We start from the raw sequence: 22,931 nt of genomic DNA on the forward strand, positions 1-22,931 counted from the left end.
TGGTAATTAGTCTACATTTTTACAGTTTGTGCCATTCCATTAAATGGCAGCATGAAATTAAAACAACTTGGTTTTGCGAGTCAAATAAAGCTATTATTTTAAGTTCTGGCTTAAAAAAGTTGATTATAACTTATATAACTTAAACAGTATTTAAGAAATAACATTTGTTATCTGTCCCTGCTCTCTATCACTTTATTTTGTCATGATAAAAATATTCGTATTTTCTTGCATTGTTGTGTGACTTCGTATTCCATCTATGCTTAAAACGTTTTCATAAGAAACCCATAATGTTTTAGATCAAACACACTTTATTTGTGTCCCTAGTTCTTCACTCAGTCCTGTAACCCTAACACCCCCCCCCACACACACACACATCAAACATGCACATTTTCAACAGGAATTTGTATATAGATATTCTGAAACATAAGTTCATATTCAAATTTTCTTTTCTAATTATAATATTCTAGCAATGACTTCAACACTCTAAAAACAAACGGTGCTATATAGCACCAAAAGTGGTTCTTTGCTCGTAATCATAGAAGAACCATTTTTAGTGCCATATAGAACCGGAGAAGCACCTGTAAAGCACCTGTGTAGAACCATATAGGGGCCATATAGCACCACATATGGTTCTACATACCACTATATGGTTCTACACGGGTGCTTCACTGGTGCTTCACCGGTGCTATATGGCACTAAAAATGGTTCTTCTATGATTACGAGCAAAGAACCACTTTTGGTGCTATATAGCAGTGGTTTTCAAACTGGGGGCAGGGGCCCCCAGGTGGGCCGAGGGATGGTGCCAGGGGCCCCAGTTTTATGACATTTTATGAAATACATTAATTTATCATGAATTCTGTTTAATTAAACCTTAAAAAGGCTACTAACCAAAAGCACTACTTTTTTGTATAATTTAATGTTTTTTTTTTTATTAAAATGTTGAGTTTTAGAACAGTTTTTTGTCACAAATTATCTTTGGGGGGCCGCAATGGAATGCACCGTACACAAGGGGGGCCGCACGCTGAAAAAGTTTGGGAACCACTGCTATATAGCACCGTTTGTTTTTAGAGTGAAGGGTTAATCTCAACATACTGTCTATTTACATTTATGCTATATCCGAGCTAGAGCATTCAAGCTGTATGTGTTCCCTGTATGGGGATCAAATCCATGACCTTTGTGTTGCTAACTTAATGCTCTAATAATTAAGTTATAGCACACTGTTATCTATACTATATCTTAGGCTGTATTTATATAAAAAAAGTAAAGTTAGAGGAAATCACTTCTATAACTTAAATCTAAGTAACATGTAAATGAATTGTACCACTATGTTCTACCATTGGAAAGTTGATATATTTTTGTCCCTTACAGTGCTTTAAGTGGCCCAAAAGAGGTGCCGGTACTCTATGTTTTTTTTTTTTTTGCTGACTCGACTCCTATATTGAAGGGGTTTTATATTCAGCAGACAACCTTGTAAAAAATAATAAATCTTTTTATAAGTTTGTGGATTTGCTTGAGCTAGAAATATCTACTGAACATAAATAAAATGTGCAAAAGGTAGATATTTGAGTAAAATTTTCAGCATGGTTAAAGATAGAAAGAGCTTGAAAAAAAAAACTTTAAAATGACACTAAGACCATGTCCATGGGTTCAAGAATAACACAATACTGGCCATTTGAAACTAGAAAGTCATCACTTTATTTTGTCCCATTGTTTTCCAATTTGCGGGTGTTAAAACTCCCGTGGTCGTCGTTGTTCAAATTAATTTAAATTTCGTTCACTTGTAGTTTAGCAATTAAACTAAATGTCTATTACAATTTCAAGAATGTTTTTACTCTGCACAAACTGACAGCCGTGACACAGCGGAGATTGTCACGTACCTACAAAAGGGTATTGGATAAAGCTTGCGTCTGACCTGTAGCTGTCATTCTGGCTTGGTGGGATGTCAGCCAGCGAGTCTTCTGATTCTGACCTTGTTCTTTTACTACTCAGATTCTGAAACAAGGAGGGCATATTAAGTGTTCATTGTATTTTCATTTTAACCGAGCAGATGCGCATTTCACACACAAACACACACCTCTCCAGTCCAGACTACACTGACTGACAGTCAGTGGCAAAAGCGACACAGGCGCTTTTAACTTGCAAACCCAAGGGTGTATGGGTAATGTAGTCTCTGCTCTCAGTGGGATGAATTAGGAAGCGTAGATTGTGAAGGGCGCTCTGAAAAGCGGCAGTGCAGCCAAATGATTAAATTAAACCTCTGATTTTTAAACAGATGTGCAAATGAGCGTTCCGGTACGCTAAAAGCACGTTCTGGGCTCACGGAGAGGTGGTGGTACGCTCAAGAGCTATATTTAGAAGTGGCGGTACTGAGTACCGGTGCGTTCCGGCCCACTTAAAGCACTGGTCCCTTATCATATTGAAAGAATCAGGATGTGGCATGAAGGTGCTGTTGAACAAACAAAGGGTTATAGGATTAGTTAGAGTTGACAAAACCAAACTGTTGCAGTCAGACTTTATTAATCAACTCAGGCTTTAAGCGAAATATTGGCAAATATGAAGTGATGAGTATTTGCAAAAATCTTTTTTAATTCTTTTGGAGAAGGGCCGTCTTCATTTTTTTTAGTATCAGATATACAATGTCTCTGTTAAAACCAGCAAACACACTCAGTGCAACATGATCTCACAAAGTTCCGTGGGATAGTCACAGAATTTTGTGCTCATTTTTCCTTAGCTTTCTTACGGATCTCCGCATTTTTCCGTGGCCCTGCTACGGACTGTCTTTTTCCGTGGCATTCTCACGGATTGGTTACTCAACTGCTTTTTCCTATTTTCAAACCATTTTCGCTTCGGTTTAGGGTTAGATTTGGTGTTTGCATTAGTATGTCACTTTAACTATTGGTTTATATAATTTTTTCTGATTTATTCTTTTATATTTTCTAAACTTTAAACAATTGTCGCCTGGCGTTGGGGTTAGAGTTGGGTTTGGGTAGGGATGTCATTTCATGTAAATCTAACCCTAAACCGAAGCGAAAATGGTTTGAAAATAGGAAAAAGCAGTTGAGTAACCAATCCGTGAGAATGCCACGGAAAAAGACAGTCCGTAGCAGGGCCACGGAAAAATGCGGAGATCCGTGAGAATGCCACGGAAAAATGAGCACAAAATTCCGTGACTATGCCACGGAAATTCGTGAGATCAGGTTGCTCAGTCTACACACAAATCTTTGTATGAACAGAACACAATGGTTGCAAATAACATTCCTTAAAATAGTTCCCTTTCGATACGGTTCACTTCGCACTGCATCAGTGCTGACGCTACGTGGGAAACTCCTGTTTGCTCCGAGATTGAAGCCTATTGGGGAACATTTGTGAAAATCACAGACTGATAGTGTTCGAGCCTGCCATTTCAGTTGAGATAATGTTGCTTAGGCACTGCTGCTTGTGCCGTGAATGCTCTCATGGATTCCATTTGCACCCACTGCAAGCTTCTTCCCCTTTCTGTGCTGCGTGCCTGAATTGATGCCTTTAGCGGCACTGCCTCCTGTGCTTCCCCACCAATCCATTTTTATGCAAAGATGGAAACAGCAGCAGAGCTGTAGGCCGGAACGTCGGTTTGGTAATGAGCTCACACCTGCCCAGCCCAATGTGCACTCTCTCCTCTTCGCCGTCAACCAATTATCTTTCCCGGTCGAGCCCGAACACAGCTGACTCAAAGAGTGGTTTCTCCAGCGTGGACGCCATCAGTCCTCCCCTTCTTTCTTCCCACCAAGTCCATCAAGAGCTCATTCTTTCCTGGCATGCCCTGCACTCCACCCGCGCCCACAGTTCCATCACCTAGGTTTTCTTGGTGGTCGATGGCATAGATGACCGTGACTAAACCAAGCTTCCGTCACTCCAAGAGTCTGTAGCTGCCCACCTCTGCCCTTTATCAGCCAGCAATTAGTGAAGTTAAACCACCCATCCAAACCGTGCCATATCACCTCTACCTAGGCGTCTAAGTCATATGCTGCTTCTGCCCTGCAAGTAATGAAAGTTATGCAGGTTTCCTAAGCCAAACTCCTCCATGCCCTGGATGAGGCGAGGCCCAACTAAGTGTCTTATAAAAGACTTGCACAGTGCAACCGACTTGGCTCTGTGTGCGTTGTGGGTTGTAATATGGCCAGTCTCGTGGTGTTGGGCTGCACCTTTTATTCAGCCTCAAAGAGATAAAGGACACTGATCATGCCGCTCTCCAACACCAGGCAGAAGAAACAATTTGGCACCCCCAGATGGAACTATGGATCCTGCATGTGTGTCTCCTCAATGAGAATCTTTGTGGCTCTTGAGAGTTATACTTAGCACAATAACCGAGGCTAGAAGCCCTTCTAAAATCTCTTTACAGGCTGGTGTGCAGCCAATTTAGATCTGCCGCCCAAGCTCCTTCAACTCAAAAAGTTTACATGATGGCGATAGCAGCGAATCACGATCCCATTACACCATGGTTATGCTTATTTTTATTATTTGGTGGAAGCAAATGATAAAGAGACACTATCTTGGCTTTTTATTATGGCACACATTTAAATTTGGACAATTATTTTAAGTGACTGGCCCTTATGTCTCATTAAATGTACAGTTAAATTTTTCACAACCTGTCCAAGAAAATGATGTCTCTACCCATGGGTTACACAAGGAATACAATGAAAAGGATGGCACATGCAGCCACTTTCAGTGATGCCACAAAAAACACAATACACAGTAGGGGAAAGCGGGGACTATCCTAACGCTTTTTGGCTTTGGCTTCATCATTAAAAAATATTTAAGTTAGATTAATATGTGAATATGTACAACCCCAAATCAGAAAAAGTTGGGACACTGTAGAAATTGTGAGTAAAAAAGGAATGGAATAATTTACAAATCTCATAAACTTATATTGTATTTACAATAGAATATAAATAACATATCAAATGTTGAAAGTGAGATATTTTAAAATATCATGCCAAATATTGGCTCATTTTGGATTTCATGAGAGCTACACATTCCAAAAAAAGTTGGGACATGTAGCAATAAGAGGCCAGAAAATTTTAATGTACATATAAGGAACAGCTTAAGGACTAATTTGCAACTTATTAGGTCAATTGGCAACATGATTGGGTATAAAAAAGCCTCTCAGAGTGGCAGTGTCTGTCAGAAGTCAAGATGGGCAGAGAATCACCAATTCCCCCAATGCTGCGGCGAAAAATAGTTTTCTGAGTTTCTCAGAGAAAAATTGCAAAGAGTTTGAAGTTATCATCATCTACAGTGCATAATATCATCCAAAGATTCAGAGAATCTGGAACAATCTCTGTGCATAAGGGTCAAGGCTGGAAAACCATACTTGATGCCCGTGATCTTCGGGCTCTTAGACGGCACTGCATCACATACAGGAATGCTACTGTAATGGAAATCATAACATGGGCTCTGTAATACTTTGTAAAACAAAATCCACCGTGCCATTCACCGTTGCCACCTAAAACTCTATAGGTCAAAAAAGAAGCCATATCTAAACATGATCCAGAAGCACAGGCGTTTTCTCTGGGCCAAGGCTCATTTAAAATGGACTTTGGCAAAGTGGAAAACTGTTCTGTGGTCAGACGAATCAAAATTTGAAGGTCTTTTTGGAAAACTGGGACGCCATTTCATCTGGAGTCTGGACTAAAGAGGACAAGGACATCCCAAGTTGTTATTAGCGCTCATTTCAGAAACCTGCATCTCTGATGGTTTGGGGTGGCATGAGTGCGTGTGGCATGGGCAGCTTACACATCTGGAAAGGCACCATCAGTGCTGAAAGGTTTATCCAAGTTTTAGAGCAACATATGCTCCCATTCAGACGTCGTCTCTTTCAGGGAAGACCTTGCATTTTCCAACATGACAATGCCAGAACACATACTGCATCAATTACAATGTCAAGACTGCGTAGAAGAAGGATCTGAGTACTGAAATGGCCAGCCTGCAGTCCAGATCTGTCACCCACAGAAAACATTCATCGCATCATAAAAAGGAAGATGCGACAAAGATGACCTAAGACAGTTGAGCAACTAGAAGCCTGTTTTAGACAAGAATGGGACAACATTCCTATTCCTAAACATTGGTCCTCCTCCAGCTGTTCCTTTATATGTACATTTAAATTTTCTGGCCTCTTATTGATACTTGTCCCAACTTTTTTTGGAATGTGTAGCTCTCATGAAATCCAAAATGAGCCAAATATTTGGCATGACATTCAAAATATCTCACTTTCAACATTTGATTTGTTATTTATATTCTATTGTAAATAAAATATAAGTTTATGGGATTTGTAAATTATTCCATTCCTTTTTTACTCACAATTTCTACAGTGTCCCAACTTTTTCTGATTTGGGGTTGTAAATAATTAACTCTTTCCCCGCCATTGACGAGATATCTCGTCAATTAAGAGAAAACGCTTCCCCGCCAATGACGAGATTTTCCCTCTTTCCGCAATACCGCTATTATCTTTTTAAAACCGGAAGTATTGCCCTATGGCAAGCTGCTGCATGTCCGTGTCTGTTTTAAAGATCGCTCTGAATGGGATCTCTATGAAAAGTCCGTCACAAATATGGAATTATTTTTGCTTTTTGCTCAAAATATGGTGTTTTTGCAAAAACCTACCCATATTCAAAAGCTGATTGCAAAAGAACCACTAAAGGTAGGATGAAACGGTTTTTTTTGTTTGAAAGCAGAGGGTCTGTTCTTTCATTTGGTATATTGTATGTTTATTTATTTAAAGAAGAACATTTTCTGGAAGGCATTAAACTTTGGTGAAAATCATGAAAAACGCTGGCGCTGGCTGGCAACTTTTTTTAAAAACGCTGGCGGTGAAAGAGTTAATATGTAAAAATGTTTTTTATTCACAGCTAGAAGTTGCTGGCATGTTGCAAAAGTTTTAGGTAACAGGACGGTGACTAACACAACCAACTTAAAATAAACTTAAGATAAAGAAATTTACTACTATGCCTCATAAACACTCTTGTTCAATATCTTAACCAAAACACATCATAACTTTTCATAAATTCACAGGCGATCATCCTCTGAAAGTAAGAGAAAAAGACCGAAAGCACAGATGGCTCGGCCCTGTGAAAATATGTGAAGTAGCCACGGTGGTACAATTTACCTATGGCTAAGCCACGCCCCTTCCACTCACTCTGACAAACAATCAGCTTTCGGTGACAGGCGCTATGGCAGCTGTCACAGTAGAAGACATTTCACAAGATGCAGTTGATGACTTTTGGAGGCAGAAAGACTATATATGAAGAGTTTTGTTGCAAAACGAGATAAATCCGTTTTTAACATTTTTGTCATTTTGAAAAGCTTCAGCATACGTTTCCAGGACAAGCCTTTTTACTATCTTTACCAAGAATAAGTAAACTCTCAGTTAGATTGGTGCTACAGTATTTACATGAATCATTCAGCACAAAAATACACACCGTCACCCAGCCTTTCGGGATACCCGGTGTCAGAGTTGCATGTACCCCATGCACACCGTTTGACCATTTAAAACTTAAAATGACAAAAAAAAAACATATAAAAACGAATGACAAACTGCAATGCATTTCAATGGACGCAGAAGGAAAGAATGCCTGAGTGTATTTGGTTGCTATGTGCACTGTAATTGGCTCATCGCTTTTGGGGGCGTGGCTTAGCCATAGGTCAATTAACCTTGCGTTAGTTTGTGCCCCGCTCACCCCTAAACTACATTCTATTGCTTGTGACACAGTAAAGAGATTGCTTTGATGTGTAACAGTTTTAATGTATGGCATAGTAAGTTGCCAGAGATATTAAATTCCGTCCTATCTTTCATTTTAGCACCAGGGAAAGCCAGGGAATATTGTCTAGATCTCTACATTTTTGTGTTATATTAACAATTCCCTTATGATAATAAATCATGGTTTACATATGTTTTTTTTTTTTTGCTTTATTTGTACTAAAACTGCAATAGTTACACATGTATAATGGTCTCAATAGTGTAACCATGGTTACACAATATTAATCATTCTGCTAAAAAACATATGTGACCCTGGACCACAAAACCAGTCATATGAGTCTTTTTTAAATTGAGAAAAAAAAAGCTTTCCACTGATGCATGGTTTGATAGGACAATATTTGGCAGGGATATCCGAGGGTGCAAAAATCTTAATATTTAGAAAATCACCTTAGCACTGCATCCACTCATGGAACATGATCTTTACATAATATCCTTATGATTTTTTGCAAATTACAAAAAATTTGACCCATACAGTGTATTTTTGGCTATTGCTACAAATATACTTGCTCTTAAGGTTTTGTGTCTCATATTACTAAACTAATGATAAAATTATAGTTAATTTTGCTAACTGTTTGTACAATCTAAAAACGAACGATGCTAAATAGCACTAAAAGCTTGTTGTAACCATACCGGAACCATTTTTAGTGCCAACTATCACCACATGTGTAGAACCATTTTGTGCTGTAAAAAGTGATGTAAACAGGATTAGGAAGAAATTATGAAGCTTGTGCACTAAACACTTTGCTTACAGCTGACTTATTAAGTTTTGATTTACAGAGCATAACCTGTAGAGGAGTAGGTTGCAAATTATGACATTGGTAAAAAACAGGGTTGGTAAAATCTAATCTTAAATGTGTCTGGCAAGTTAGCTAAACCGGCTTCATCGTGCAGGCCACAGTCAAGCCTATAAAGTTCCTCCCATAACAAAGACACTTGTTATTTAAAAAAAGAAAAGGTAATGAAACTACCTGCAGCCTTACACGTCACCATGCAGTCTCATCCACAGAAATGTGTCTGTTTCATCAGTTGAAGGTGTGCACAGGTTTAAAGGTGTGGTTGGAGTGTAAGTTATACATGTGATAGCATTACGATAGGGGGATTAAGACAGCCAGAGTGAGTCATAATGCCCTTTGTGCAAGTTGAATTTCACAGAACATAAAACACTTAAATATTGACATTCAGCTTGGTTTGACTTTTCAAAGACATGCCAAGGTTGTGGGTGATGTGGAGCAAAACCCAAAGCTTGGGCTGATAACTCAAAGATTGCAAAGAGGGCAATGCACTTTTTTAGCAAAGGACTTTATGCCTAGTAGCTAAGCTGGGGTATATCTGATCCAGAGGTTGCATTCAAATCATTTTGGGAAGTCTTTTTTTTCTAAACAAAATTTTTGCGACAAAATGAAAATCTAAGGCTGCACATTCGTTTTATTATGAATATTTTGTTGTTTTTATGATGCCACAAAAATGTAGTTTGGTTACTCAAGCCGGTCAGGGTTAGGTTAGGGTTCTTCATTAACACCACACAGACTGCATACAAACTTCACTGTACTGTCAGCATTCACAATTGCTATGCATTGAGACGAAACCGTTTGCTTTTGTTAAGCTTATTTAACACACATGGCCACCTACTCATCAATTCTGGGCTTTAAGAAAATAGTTTTTTTTTACTAGTTTATACAAACTGCGTTGTGTTGTAAACTCGTCTCGTCGTTCCAAAATGTCTTGAACCCATCATCAGCTCCCACCCTGATCCAACACACCTAAACCAGCTGATCAAGGTCTTCAAGATTGCATGAGTATTAGAGGGAGGTGTGTTCTTTTAACATTGCCCTAACAGCACTTTGCACTTCATTTAAATTGTTCTTAAACTATTTTAGTAATTATACCATGCAGTTATTATTAACTATTTAATTTCAGCTGTAAGTCTACAATTATTAATATTTATTTATGCGTGTTTGTGCGTATTTCAGTATTATATTACATTATTTAATTTATATACATTATTTATTATTATTATAGAAATTATTATTGTATTATTAATACATTATTATATTTAAATGATCATATAATATTGTTAAAGTCATTTATTGGTTGATCGTCGTTTATGGTTGTCAAATAGGTTGAACTAAACCAAATAAAAACATTGTGTACAGGTTTCGTTTCGTCGAAGAGAGAAATTCTTGTGAACAAGCCCATGTATCATCCATTCAGACATCATTCACTTGCATGCAGTTAGTGCATTGTAAGCCAGTTGGCAAATATTTTTTTCTGTGCCCAGTAATGTGGACTAACACGTTTAATATGATGATGTTTGTGTTATGTATGACATGTTCTTTTGTGAATTACTATGTCATGTGCTTTGTGGAAACTTTTAGTGATATGTATGTTTTTTTGTTTGTTTGGCTCTCTTGTAAACATAAATGCATTTCTCAGAAATGGTGTCAGTTGACTCCTCATTTACTGTTGATGTAAAAAAAACACATACCAAACTTTAACGCTTACACATGCGTAACGTATTCTTTTATATCTCGTTGTTAAGAGCATCTAACTAATGTAAAGTATTATACTGTGTAGTAAACTAGCACAAATCACCTGGTACTAAGCAATTATGTGTATGGTTATTGGATTTTCCTTAGTGAAGAGGGACACATTAACAAAAATCTCTTGTGTTTTTCTTGTTAAGGTTGTAAAATTTAATATTTTGGTATTGGCTTTAAATCCTTAAGACAATTTATTATTATTATTATTAAGGATCAACCATATAGAAATGCATGAAAATGCTCCGAGGTGTAACAACAAAGGAAGGAGGATTGCAAGGAAAAGGAAGAATACATTTTCACTTGTTAATAATATTTTGTATTTTATTATAATTGTATAATGCAGTAGTGCAAATATTTATATAGGCTAAAGTAAGTTTTAAGTTTTATATTTCTTATTCATCATTGTCAGAGTAGATCATAAAATATTATACAAAATTGGGCTACGTAGACATTGTTGGTGTTAAGCTTTACCAACCACATTTACTATTGGGAGTGGTTCTGGAATTGTCCTGTTCATTTACCTTTTTACAGGAGTGGTTGGATGCCATTTTTATTAGGAACAATGACTTTTACAGCTAAGGCCCTTTCTATTCTTGCGATAGCTCTAAATAGCACGTATAACCATAGTGACAGTGACTAAAGACAAAAGAAAACAACACCCATGGCTAAAAGGTTGTATTTTAACTGACGTAAAATTGTATAATTACTTCCACTATATCTGAGCTGTAAGTTTCATTAAATCAAACATCAGCTTTAAATGCTTTCGATTTGTAACTGAGTATGGACAACATTATCTTACAAAATGGACAATGGATGAATCTTAAACCTTCGGATGGCTCACAGCTCATATACACTGTAAAAAGTGAAAGCTGCTCTACATAAAAAAACTAACTTCTGTGGATAACACCTAAAAATAAGTTTGATACATTTTCTCACTTTAAATAAAAAATGTAAGGTAAAAAATGTGTACATTTTAGGCGTTTGAATTTATCCAACTTTTACTTTTAACAATGTATAATGAGAATTTTGAGAATCATGGAAACATTGAAAAAAATCTTTTGGTTTGGTTAGGTTTTCATGGATTCATCGTATTGAGGAGCAGCTCCAGTGGCGACCGGTGACGTTTCTTCTGAGTGGCGCAAATTCAAAATGCGTTCGGGGTGTCATAAATGTGTTGCTCGTCATTTCAAAAGATGTGTTTGTTGCATCATGTGAACCATGTGCATCATGCATCTTATAAAAATTCGTGCCTGCTGCACACGCGTCGAAAGGATTTGTGATAAAAGAGATAATCGTATTGTGAAAAAAATACTCACAAGACACTAACTTAACACTAAACTCTGATTACACATGAGATTATGCGAGTATTTGGCAAACGTGAGCGTCTCTTTTATCATAAACCCTTTACACGCATCTGCAGCAGGCACTTATTTTGACATGACATGTGATGCACAAAAGTTTACATGACGTGCCAAACACAGATTTTGAAATGAGGAGCAACACATATGATGGGCTACATATATGTTGTGACGAGCTTCGCATTGTGCGCCCTCGAAATAGAAGTCACTGGCCACCATTTGGCGGCTCTACAGTATATACTTGAAGACATTGTAAAGTCACATCGTAAACTTTTTGGATTTTTTTTAAACTAATGCTGTGTAAACTGGAAAACTTTCTCATCAGACTGTATAAAAGTCACTATAGAGCTGCCTTTATCCCGAGCTGCTTCAATACACATGCCTCTAATGCTTAAGTAATCCTGTGTTTGATTAGGGTGGTGATAGTTAAGCTCTTCAGGAAGGTCAGTTTCACTTTTGAATAAATTGCCTTGGAGAAATTGTCCTTCTGCCTCCAACAGGGCATTTAAAGTGTTTGAGGTATTAAAGCCAGCATCAATAAAAAAACAATATAACCAAAATATAAAATACTGTGACAATAGTCTAAAGTTAACACTCATAAAAATAAAGGTACTACATATGCACTACAGATGCCATAGAAAAAAACCATTTTTGGCTGCAAAAGGTCCATGAAGGTCCTTTAAGTAATCAAAGCATCAATTGTACTATTGGCTGCACATTTTGTTGAGTCTAACTATCCCACTGCTTCTCTACGTTATGTGGGTATCGAGCGAGTTCCTTCACCAAGTAGAGGTGGGGATCATATTTTACTTAAACGTAAAACTTATCTGTTTTTTTATAAATGTATTCTATTGACAGATATTGGATGATATTCTTGTGTATTTATTCTTGTCTTTTTCTATTTGACAGTTTTCGTAGAATCATTGATTGATTGATTGATTGTATATTTAATTGGGATTAATTGTAATCACCTGCTAATGATTGTCTATTTATGCTCGCTGACTCAGTGCAAAATTATACCTTGACAAAGGCTTTGTGCCGAAACGTTGGTGATAAATAATAAACTTGTTGCTATCTCCATATACCCATGAAGGAAAAAAGATAAGAAATCAAAAGATAAGAAATCAAAAGATAAGAAATCAAAAGATAAGAAAGATATGGTTATTTTAAGAACCTTTCAATGGCTTTTCAAAATGGTTGTTCTATGGTATTGCTGTAGACAACCTTATATAATACCTTTATTGTTTTATATGACCTGTTGGAGAGGAATGACACCTGACGTTAATAATCAGAGATAGATTCCTCGTTCTTGTCCTTGATTAAGAACAAAATACCTTGAACTTGTTGCCCGCATTCTTATTTTTGGTGTCATATGATTTACTGTTATTTTTGTACGGTTATTATGAAGCAGGAAGTCACACAGCATACCATGGCCTTAAAAAAATCTAAATTCTGTCATGTTGTTCTAAACTGTATGCGTTTTTTTTTATTCTGTTGAACACAAAAGAAGATATTTCGATAAATGCTGGTAAGCACAGTAGACTGTGGAATAACAAATAATTTCAAAAACAAAACTGAGCGCATGCGGACTGACAAAAGAAGTTAACAATAGACTCATTATAATAGGAGAGGCTTGTGACTTTGTTCTTTGTGACGTTCTTGGGTTTTGACTTTTTACTCCTAAAAATAAAGGTTAAAATAAGAACAGAAGAACATTTTTTGGTTGTTTAAAAAAACTTTTGGTTAAAGTTCCTGTGGTCAAATAACTATCTCTTATACCGGCATGAGGAAATCATTCCTGGGTGTTTACAACCAGCCACAATAAAATCTAAAGAAACCAAAAGTTTTTTTTCAGTCAGGTTTATTATAATCATTTAAATTTGTGTAGAACATGCTGGATAAGTTAAGTTAATGAAGTGAAAATAAAAATTCTTTCAATTTCCCTTTGATATGGACATGTATTGCATTACTGAAAGATGGAACCAGCTCCCACTGTCCGTCTCAGAAAAAAAGTACATGAAGGTAAAAAAGTTGTCACTGGGGCAGTACACTTTTGTACCTAAGAGTTGCATATTGGTTCCTCTAATACACATTGGTACCTTAGAGATACATACTGGTACCTCACAGGTACATATCTGTAAATGGTACTTATTAGAAACTTTTTTAAGAGGTACCATCCCAGTGACAACTTTTGTACCTTTTATTCTGAAAGTGAAGATAGTAAAGGCTTGAAACTTTTTCAGATAATTTGCCTTTTCAAAGTGTTATTACATTCCTATATGGCAAAACAAGAATGATGACTTGGGCGTTTGACTTGAGAAGTCATCCTCATTGACCGCCATGTAGCAGGAAGCAATGTTGTATTTTACGTTGTTCTTCAAGTCGGTCAACTATTTCACAGCTGAGCTGTCATTGGTCCATTCTTGTCTTAAAAAAAGTAAAAACATGACCTCGCTTTAAATACCAGCTCACCTGACTGGTACGCTACATTACGGATTGTCATTTATTTAACTTGTCTTTACCCTCAAAGGACTGCCATTTGGATTTACCGAGATTGTTGACTTTTCAAAAGTAAGGTAAAGAACATTTCATTTATTTTTTTATTACGTTTTTATTTATATGTATACATATTGTAGTGTATTGCATACACTCATATTTGTGTTTAAAATTGTTTTGTGTTTTTGGGGATTGTGCTACTATTGCAATGGTGGTATACCCACACACTTTTTTCTTTTTTCATAAAAAAGTTCTGTAATAATTTTGTGCTGTAGTCTACAATATGTGTGCATAATTTTTAATCACTTTTGTAATATTGAATATATTATATTGTTTAATGTAACCTGCTAATATAAGTGCCTATTTGTTGTATATACATCGCTACATTGAAAATAGATTAGATTCTGTTAATCATCCAAGTGGAAATAATGGAAATAGATCGGTCCATTTTGTCTCAATTGAAAATGTGCTCCTATGGTCGTCATAATGTAAATAATTATAAAAGTAGTAATAATAATAATAAATAAAATATGTCACCATTGCCACTAACAACAATGATAATACAACATTTTAATATCAAACTTGTAAAAAATAGTTGAAAGATGCGTGATAAAGATGTCTTAATGCGGCACTGCCGATCCGTGTGCGCGGCAGCTCATGAACTTAAACACAAGTGAGAGTTTTTAACAGGACTAAACCGCAGTGTCTGAACCGCATCGGCTACATCACGAGCTGCATGACAGGCAATGAGAAACATGTAAATGTGTTTTTAAAAAAGAAATAAATGTGGCGGCGTGTGAGTGAAGGTTAATTAATTACAATAAAATTGTACCTCGAGAGTATTGTTGTCAAACAAAATTCGATTTGTTTTTATCTATGTCAGTTTAATAATATGGTTAGGAAGTCCTCGGTTGCTTTTACTACCAGTCCAGTGAGTATTTGTTTTCTTTTAAATTAACGCATTTAAGTTTTAGCTTATATTTTCATTTATAAAAAAAATCCGTGGTTTTATTATAGTAAAAGAAAAATAACACGGTAAAGCCGAGGGTACTGTGGAACAATCTGTTAATTTGTGGTAAACCACAGTAAACTAATTTTTATCTTATCTTTTATCAATAAAAACTGGTTTGAAATATCAACAATATTGCATATAATTTAAACATAATATAACAACCTTCCCTATTCTCATTTTGTTTCGAAAAAAAAGTATATATTTATTAATATTAATATTTATGGATTTTCGATTTACTGATGTGTTACGCATCTGTATCAGCATCCGTTACAAAAGAAAGAAAACCCGTTTTGTCCTTTCGCCCCTGCGTAGGTTCTTGCACGCCACTGATTAGGAATGTGTTTGATAATAAACTTTTGTATGTCTTTTTTAAAGGATATTACTAAAACATCAGAGCAATGGAGTGGAGGATTATATTTGCTGTTCTGTGCCTATTTGGTAAGTATCTTGTCACAATACCAAATCACTATTTAGCATCTGCTAATTTTACATATAAAGCAATTGAATTCAATGTAAAAGATTTTAAATGATTACAAATATTATTTTACCAATACCAGAGAGTTTGAGTATCATTGATAACTGTGCTAGGGTAGCAGGTTTTTTACAGCAGTCGTTCAACATCATTCTTTAGGGATCAGCAGCACACATTTTGTCTGTCTCATTCGACACACCCTAGTTTCTGTAAAGGTGACTAACAAAATATGCAGTTCTGCAGGTCCCATAGGTGACAATTTTGCTGTATTAATGTCATACCAACATTCACTAGTGGTGTAATGAGTGACAGTTTATTTTAATATTATCCATATTACCTAAAGTTAATTTAAAGTTATAGCATGCCAAGCTTCTTGTAGCCTGGGGAACTACATAAATTACAGAATATTTTACAATACCTACTAAGACACAATATTACATATCACCAAATATATTAAACATCTATCTAAAGCAGTGGTTCTCAAACTGGGGGCCACGAGATGGTGCCAGGGGAGCGCCCCAGTTTTATGACATTTTATAAAATACTTTAATTTTTCATAAATTCTGTGTAATTAAACCTACAAAAAAATAAGGCTACTAACAAACAGCACTACTTTGTATACTTTAATATGTTATGTCTAATTAAAATGTTATGTTTTAGAACAAAATTGTCATAAATTTTCTTTGGGGGGGTCGCAAAGGAATGCACCATACACAAGAGGGCCGCACACTGTTTGATAACCACTGATCTAAAGTATCTAAATTTTCTACATATACAGTAAGTGACATTTCAAAACAATAAATGGGCCTGTTCGTGCAAAATGCTGGTAAAGGGTAAAACTCTTACACCTCTAAATAGAGAAAAGAGGTATCACAAATTAAAGTTCAGGGAAAATAGTAGCAAGGCAGCTTCAATATACTACAATTACATGAGACTCTTAGCCAAGTGAGTTGCATGTGGATTGATATTCAGAACTCTAAACTTCAAAACATGGTAAACCGTCAGCAGTCTTCCATTTGTTTAGAGTTTTTTTAGATGATGATGATACAGTAATGGGTGTTTATTACGGTCAGTGTGCTATAACATTTTCCTTCTTGTTTTATCCCAAACGTGAATCCCACCTGTAAATGGCATGTCTCTAAATGCAGCAGCTTCATATGTAACGGCTCAAAATCCAGCACCTTCTAATGGAACGGCCCAAAATGCAACGGCCCAAAATGCAACATCTCCAAATGCAACGGCTCCAAATGCAACGGCTCCAAATGCAACGGCTCCAAATGCAACGGCCCCAAATGCAACGGCCCCAAATGCAACGGCCCCAAATGCAACGGCTCCAAATGCAACGGCTCCAAATGCAACGGCTCCAAATGCAACTGCTCCAAATGCAACGGCCCCAAATGCAACGGCTCCAAATGCAACAGCCCCAAATGCAACGGCTCCAAATGCAACGGCTCCATCTGCCAATAGCACTACTCCAGTAGAGATGAACTTAAGTTTCAGCATTTCTGACACTTTCAAGAACGTTTACTCCGACTTGAGTAATCCAGAAACCGTAAATTTCATAAACAGCATTACCAGTCAGGTAATGTTTGTCTCTAATGAGAGACTGTTAGATTCCCCCAGTACTTAATTTATTGGTTTATTAAGTTTTAGTAGCAGTGGATTCGATTAAAAAACAGTTAAACGGTTTAAAATGAGTAGTTTGCTTGTAAATTAAGACCACAGTTAAACAGATTTATGGATGTAAAGCCAGATATTTGTTTTAATCTGTTTTTCAATCTGTTGTAGATTGAGCCATTTTACAGGAAGCAATTTCCAAAGTTTCTCAAGATGCGTGTTAAGAACCTCAGGTAAATCCTAATGTAGAGAATTACTTTAAACATGTATATTGGTTGTTTGGTCTATTGTTTACTTATCGGAATGATTTGTGACTTTGCACAGCTTTGTATTTTAACAGATAATTTGTTAATTTAGTAGTTTGTTCATGTATTATTTGCACGTGTCTCACTGTGGTTGTTTCTTGTCAGGAGTGGCTCTATTGTGGTAGATTCTGCCCTTCAATTTGATAGCAATAGCACTGCTCCTAATGTGTCAGACGTGAAGCAAGTCCTTACTGATGCAGCTGCAAGTGGAAACCTGACCATCAAAATCAGCAATGACACCATCAACGTTACGGCACCTGCCACACCTGGTCAGTGTTTGTTTGCACATACTTGATGTGAATGTAGTAATGGAAGAAAGTCTGCTCCAACATTAATGGCAATGTAAAATTTAATAGTCGGTAACTGAAATGACTATTTTTACAAATGTCACTATAGTCAATCCATTGGTATTTAACAAGTTTGACTGTTTTTGCTGCACAACCCTCAAAGTGCGTGCAAGCTTTTTCGGCAAAAACCTCCACTTCTTTGCACAAAACATATCGTGAACAGTTGCAAAATCAGGAAAGATGAAACTATAAAGATTCCAAATGAAGAAAGCAAGAATTTTAAAAATAAACAAAACATGAACCACACATTAGGGGGCGCTGTGGTTCATGTGGCTGCCACATTTGGGTAGTATTCACGTCCAAAAAGGGACACAAGTTTGAATGTGATCCATGGTCATTTCACATGCCGTTGTTCATCCATATAGTTTACCGGTATTTGCATCTGAGCTCATCATTTACTAACTCTACTTTGTTGCCTATATTTAAGTAATCTATCAGGAAGTCTTACCCTGAGGAACTAAAAAATATAAAGACCAATATCTGGAAAGATTGATTATAGTCCACCATGTTTAAACTTCAATCTTCCGTCATAGTTATGGCTTGTACTGATTCTGTACTAGTAGTAGATACAGATTTTTTACATAAAGAAAAGTTATTGTCACAGATTTCAGTTCTGAATATATTTCTACATTATGTTTACAACACCTACTATTTCTTAAAAAGTATCTTAAATATCCTAAAAACTGACATTTTAAGACAAAAGATGAGCCTGTGGATGCAAAATGGTGAAAAAAAAACCTTTTTCACCTCTATATAAAGAAATCTGGCAAAAGCAAGAAAATGTTTGCCTCTGAGGACTCTCTTAATTCAGTTAAGCATTTCTATCAGTTCAGATGGTTTCCATTGGTCTCACAAATAAAAGTCATGGAAAAATAATAGCAAAAGGCAGCCTCAATATACAATTGCTTGAGACTCTAAGCCGAGTGAACTGGATTGATATTCGTTCAGTACTCTTAACATCAGAAAATTATAAACCGTCAGCAGTCTTATATTTGTTTAGATAATGATGCTACAGTAATGGATGTTTATTACTACAAGTGTGATGTAACATTTTCCTCCTTTTTAATCTTATTTCCAAATGCAGCAGCCCCGAATGCAACAACCCCGAATGTAACCACAAATACGACCTCAAATGGGACATCTCCAAATGTAACTGCCAATAGCACTACTCCATTAGAGTTTAACATAAGTTTCAGCATTGTTGAGACTTTCAAGGCCGTCTACTCCGACATGAGTGCTCCAGAAACCCTAACTCTCATAAAGAACATCACCACTCAGGTAATGTTTGTCTCTGATGAGAGATTGTTAGATTTACCCAGAATTTTATTTATTAATTTATTTAGTTTTTAGTAGCAGTGGTTTCATTTTAAAGCAGTGGATTTGAGTAAAAAACAGTTAAATGGTTTCAAATGAGTAATTTGCTTGTAAATGAAGACCACAGTAAAACAAAGTTATGAATGTAAAGCCAGAAATTTGTTTTAATCCATTTTTCAATCTGTTATAGATTGAGCCAGTTTACAAGGCGCGTTTTTCAAAGTTTATCCGGATGGTTATTAAGAAATTCAGGTAAATATACAATACTTTTGTGAAAAAAAGTTTCTCATGCTGAATAATTTCATCGTGTATTGTTTGGTTGGCCTAATGTTTACTTTTTAGAATGATTGGTGACTTTGTACAGCTTTGTATTGTATTTGTTTGTTAATTTACTATTTGCACATGTCTCACTGTGGTTGTTTCCTGTCAGCAATGGCTCTATTGTGACAGATGCAAGCCTTCAATTTGACAACAATGGCACTGCTCCTAATGTGTCAGAAGTGAAGCAAGTCCTTATCGATGCAATTGCCAATGGAAACCTGACCATCAAAATCAGCAATGACACCATCAACGTTACGGCACCTGCAACTGGTAAGTGTGTGTTTGCACGTCCTTTCTACCAGTAAAGGTTGTGGCTGAAGAACAACTGTCTGTGACCACATGTTATATTTGTGTTAAAGTACTTAAAAAATGCAGTATTAAACACAGTTTTATAACACAGTAGCCTATACACATTTTGTGTAAAATTAAATTAATACATCCTTTCTTAGAGCAACACTTATATTCATGTAATTACAGTAAGATTAATTTAATGTGAACACTGTATTTAGCTTGTTGTCCATGATGGAGCGCTCATTCATGAAAATAAGCCATTGTGTCACTACAAAAAAATTAGTTTTGTGATATATGGCATAGATGACTGGGTTAAAAAATGCTAATTTGTCCAATGAGACCGTGTTAGAAAATTGTTTTCCATTTGTTGAAATACTGTACTTGGAAATGTGTCTCATTTTCTCTTTATTCTCCTCTACAGTAACACCCGTGACACCTACTAACGCCACAAATACTACCTCAAATACTGCAGTGTTTAATTTAGTATTCAGCATTGTGGACACCTTCAATGATACCTTGTCAAATATGTCCTCATCTGATGCTACAACTCTAAAAACAAAAATCATCAGTCAGGTAAAATATGCAAACCAGTGGTTATATTTAAATGTATCCAATCTAAAAGAAATAAATGAATGAAAATCACAATGAAATTTAACTATTACTTTTGTCTCTTACAGTTTGGTAGTGTTTTCAGGAAACGTTTTACAAACTATCTGCAAATGCTAATTCAGAAATTCAGGTAAATAAAGTGTTAGTTATAAATTGAATAAAATAGTAAAATCTTAAACAAATCAGAAATCCATTGTTTCCTTTCCACCATGGCTGGTTTACTTATCTGTGTTTATTTTTGCTTGATTATTTGTTTCAATATTTATTTATAATATAACAGGGTTTTATTATATAGAGCAGCTCCATCTGGAATTTTCACTTTATCATTTAAAAAAATTGAACCCATATTGTTGTGTGTTTTCAGCAAAGGCTCCATTGTGACGAACAGTTCACTTGAGTTTAACAGCACTGGCCTTGCAGTTACAGCACAGAATGTGGTCGACACAATTATCTCAGGAATTCAAAATGGAAATTTCACCTTCAATATCGATCGGAAATCCATCAAAGTTACAGACTCATCAGGAAACATGGGTTAGTAAATATTTCTAGATGTGTGTTTTTATTTAAAGTTCAATTTCTTTAAAGTATGATTTAGTAGATTCCACTGCACAGCAATATAAAAATCTTTACTTTTTTTACAGCGTCCTCCAGTTCTCGAGTGATCACTAGTATGCTCACAGTTCTGTTGATGAGTCTAGCATCACTTCTGCTGTCAGGAGTGATCAACCTATAAGCACCACATTCATGAAGAATCAAAGAAAAACTATTCCTGCATTGATTACATCAAAACATATTATGAATGATCATGTCATCTTTGATCTTTTACACTCATTGCATACTATTTAGTTAGCATTCAGAACCAACAACTTATTGTACTTTGCGCACCACGTCATAAGCTGTAACAGTTATCTGAAACAGTAGTCTTATATTTAGAGCCAGGTGATGTATTGTATGTCTGATTAATGACATTTTATTTATAGCTCTGTTATGTCTATGTGTATACTGAGTTGGAGAAATAATGAGGATAGGTTTTTACATTTACACCGACTCTGAACATTCCTCCATGCCACAGTAATTGCACAAATAAATATTATATATATAAAGAGAGAGATGTATTGTGTTAAAATTTAGAAATGGAATTGTTTTGCTATGAACAGATTTATTTAACCTTGAGTAACAGAATCTTTAAAATGTTGTGTACTTACTGTTTTATGAGTTTTTTCTTTAAATAAAGGGGAAATCTTGTCCTTATTTTCTGTAAATGTTTTCAAAATTTTTGTAATTCTAGAGAAGAAATTTTATGTAATATTAATGGTAACATTGTAAATTCATTAGCTAACAAGAACCAACAATGATAGTTTTTCATTTTATTCATGATTTTTATTTATTAATATATGTTAATGCCAATTCAGTTATTCAACAGTATATTGTTCATTGTTAGTACATGTTAGCTAATACTTAATGTTAACAAATACAACCTTATTGTAAACTGTTACCATAATAATAATTTTTAAATTACGTGTCTCTACACAAAAATATAATGTCGCCATGAAAATAAAATGAAAAACTACCATTTGTTTTGGAATATTGTGGTATTTTTTTACAAATGACTTTGAGCTTCATTATTTTTTTAAACTCATGTGCCTTCATAATCTTTAATAAAAAATGTAAATATCCTCCTCAAAACGATCTCTCTTTACTTCCGCTCATATGCAGGGACGCCGTTGGGGGTTAGGACGATTCTAAGGGCCCATGAACTTTTGGGGGCCCCAGCCAAGTTAAAGACACGCACTCGCAAACTTCCCTAAACACTTTACCTTGGGGAAATACCTGTCACCATTTTGAAGTGCGTTCCACTTCTTCAGGTGAACAAGGGAAGTTAATATGGACAGCTGCCCTCGCTCCCTTGATTTTGACCTTGAGTCTACTTCATATGTACACTTCAGGCAGCTTCGTGTACCACAATGCAACACGATTGTGACATCACTTTAGCAGCTCGCGCTTTGCACAGTTGAAATGATGGAGGGGACGGTCTTCACTTTCCGTGTGTTCAAGGGCTTAAGGCGATCCATTTGAACCCACTTCAAGTGTTCTAGCAGTAGTGGGCACCCGTACAACGTAAGCAATGACGTAAATCTGAGTTAATGGCTTTTTTTCAATGTCAAGGAGGGATCCGCGTAAGACAGAATTTCTAGGATGCTACGTCATCGACATCCGTCGAAGGACTGTTCCAATGTCAAGGATCCTTGGAATTGCAACCAAGAACTGAGTCCTTCCTTTGAAAAATATCCCAAATACAGGAAAGGATGCCAATGTGTATCCTTCCTCAAATCACCCACAATCCTATGCACGCAGCACAGAAAGCACACCTTTTTACTGACGTAATGACGCAATGACGTGCACTTGCTAGCCTGTTCCATTTACGTGTTCTCCAAATTCTAAAGAGGAGCCTCGCCT

General features: G+C 36.1%; 1 protein-coding gene across 2 annotated transcripts; it reads left to right on the top strand.

The window, feature by feature from the left end:
- The first annotated feature begins 14,138 nt into the window (after positions 1–14,138).
- LOC135746749 (uncharacterized) lies at positions 14,139–22,160 on the top strand. Of its 2 annotated transcripts, none has more exons than XM_065265426.1 (12): positions 14,139–14,266; positions 15,574–15,636; positions 16,819–17,252; positions 17,459–17,520; positions 17,698–17,861; positions 19,024–19,217; positions 19,444–19,505; positions 19,684–19,844; positions 20,287–20,438; positions 20,543–20,604; positions 20,839–21,005; positions 21,116–22,160. In XM_065265426.1, the coding sequence occupies exons 2-12, from the start codon at positions 15,597–15,599 to the stop codon at positions 21,205–21,207; spliced, it is 1,590 nt and encodes a 529-aa protein (XP_065121498.1). In that variant the 5' UTR covers positions 14,139–14,266; positions 15,574–15,596; the 3' UTR covers positions 21,208–22,160. The 2 variants fall into 2 exon arrangements, with proteins under 2 accessions (XP_065121498.1, XP_065121499.1); XM_065265427.1 differs by having other exon boundaries at positions 19,027–19,217.
- The last annotated feature ends 771 nt before the right edge of the window (positions 22,161–22,931 follow it).

This window comes from Paramisgurnus dabryanus, chromosome 4, assembly GCF_030506205.2.
Source record: "Paramisgurnus dabryanus chromosome 4, PD_genome_1.1, whole genome shotgun sequence".
NCBI lineage: Eukaryota > Metazoa > Chordata > Actinopteri > Cypriniformes > Cobitidae > Paramisgurnus > Paramisgurnus dabryanus.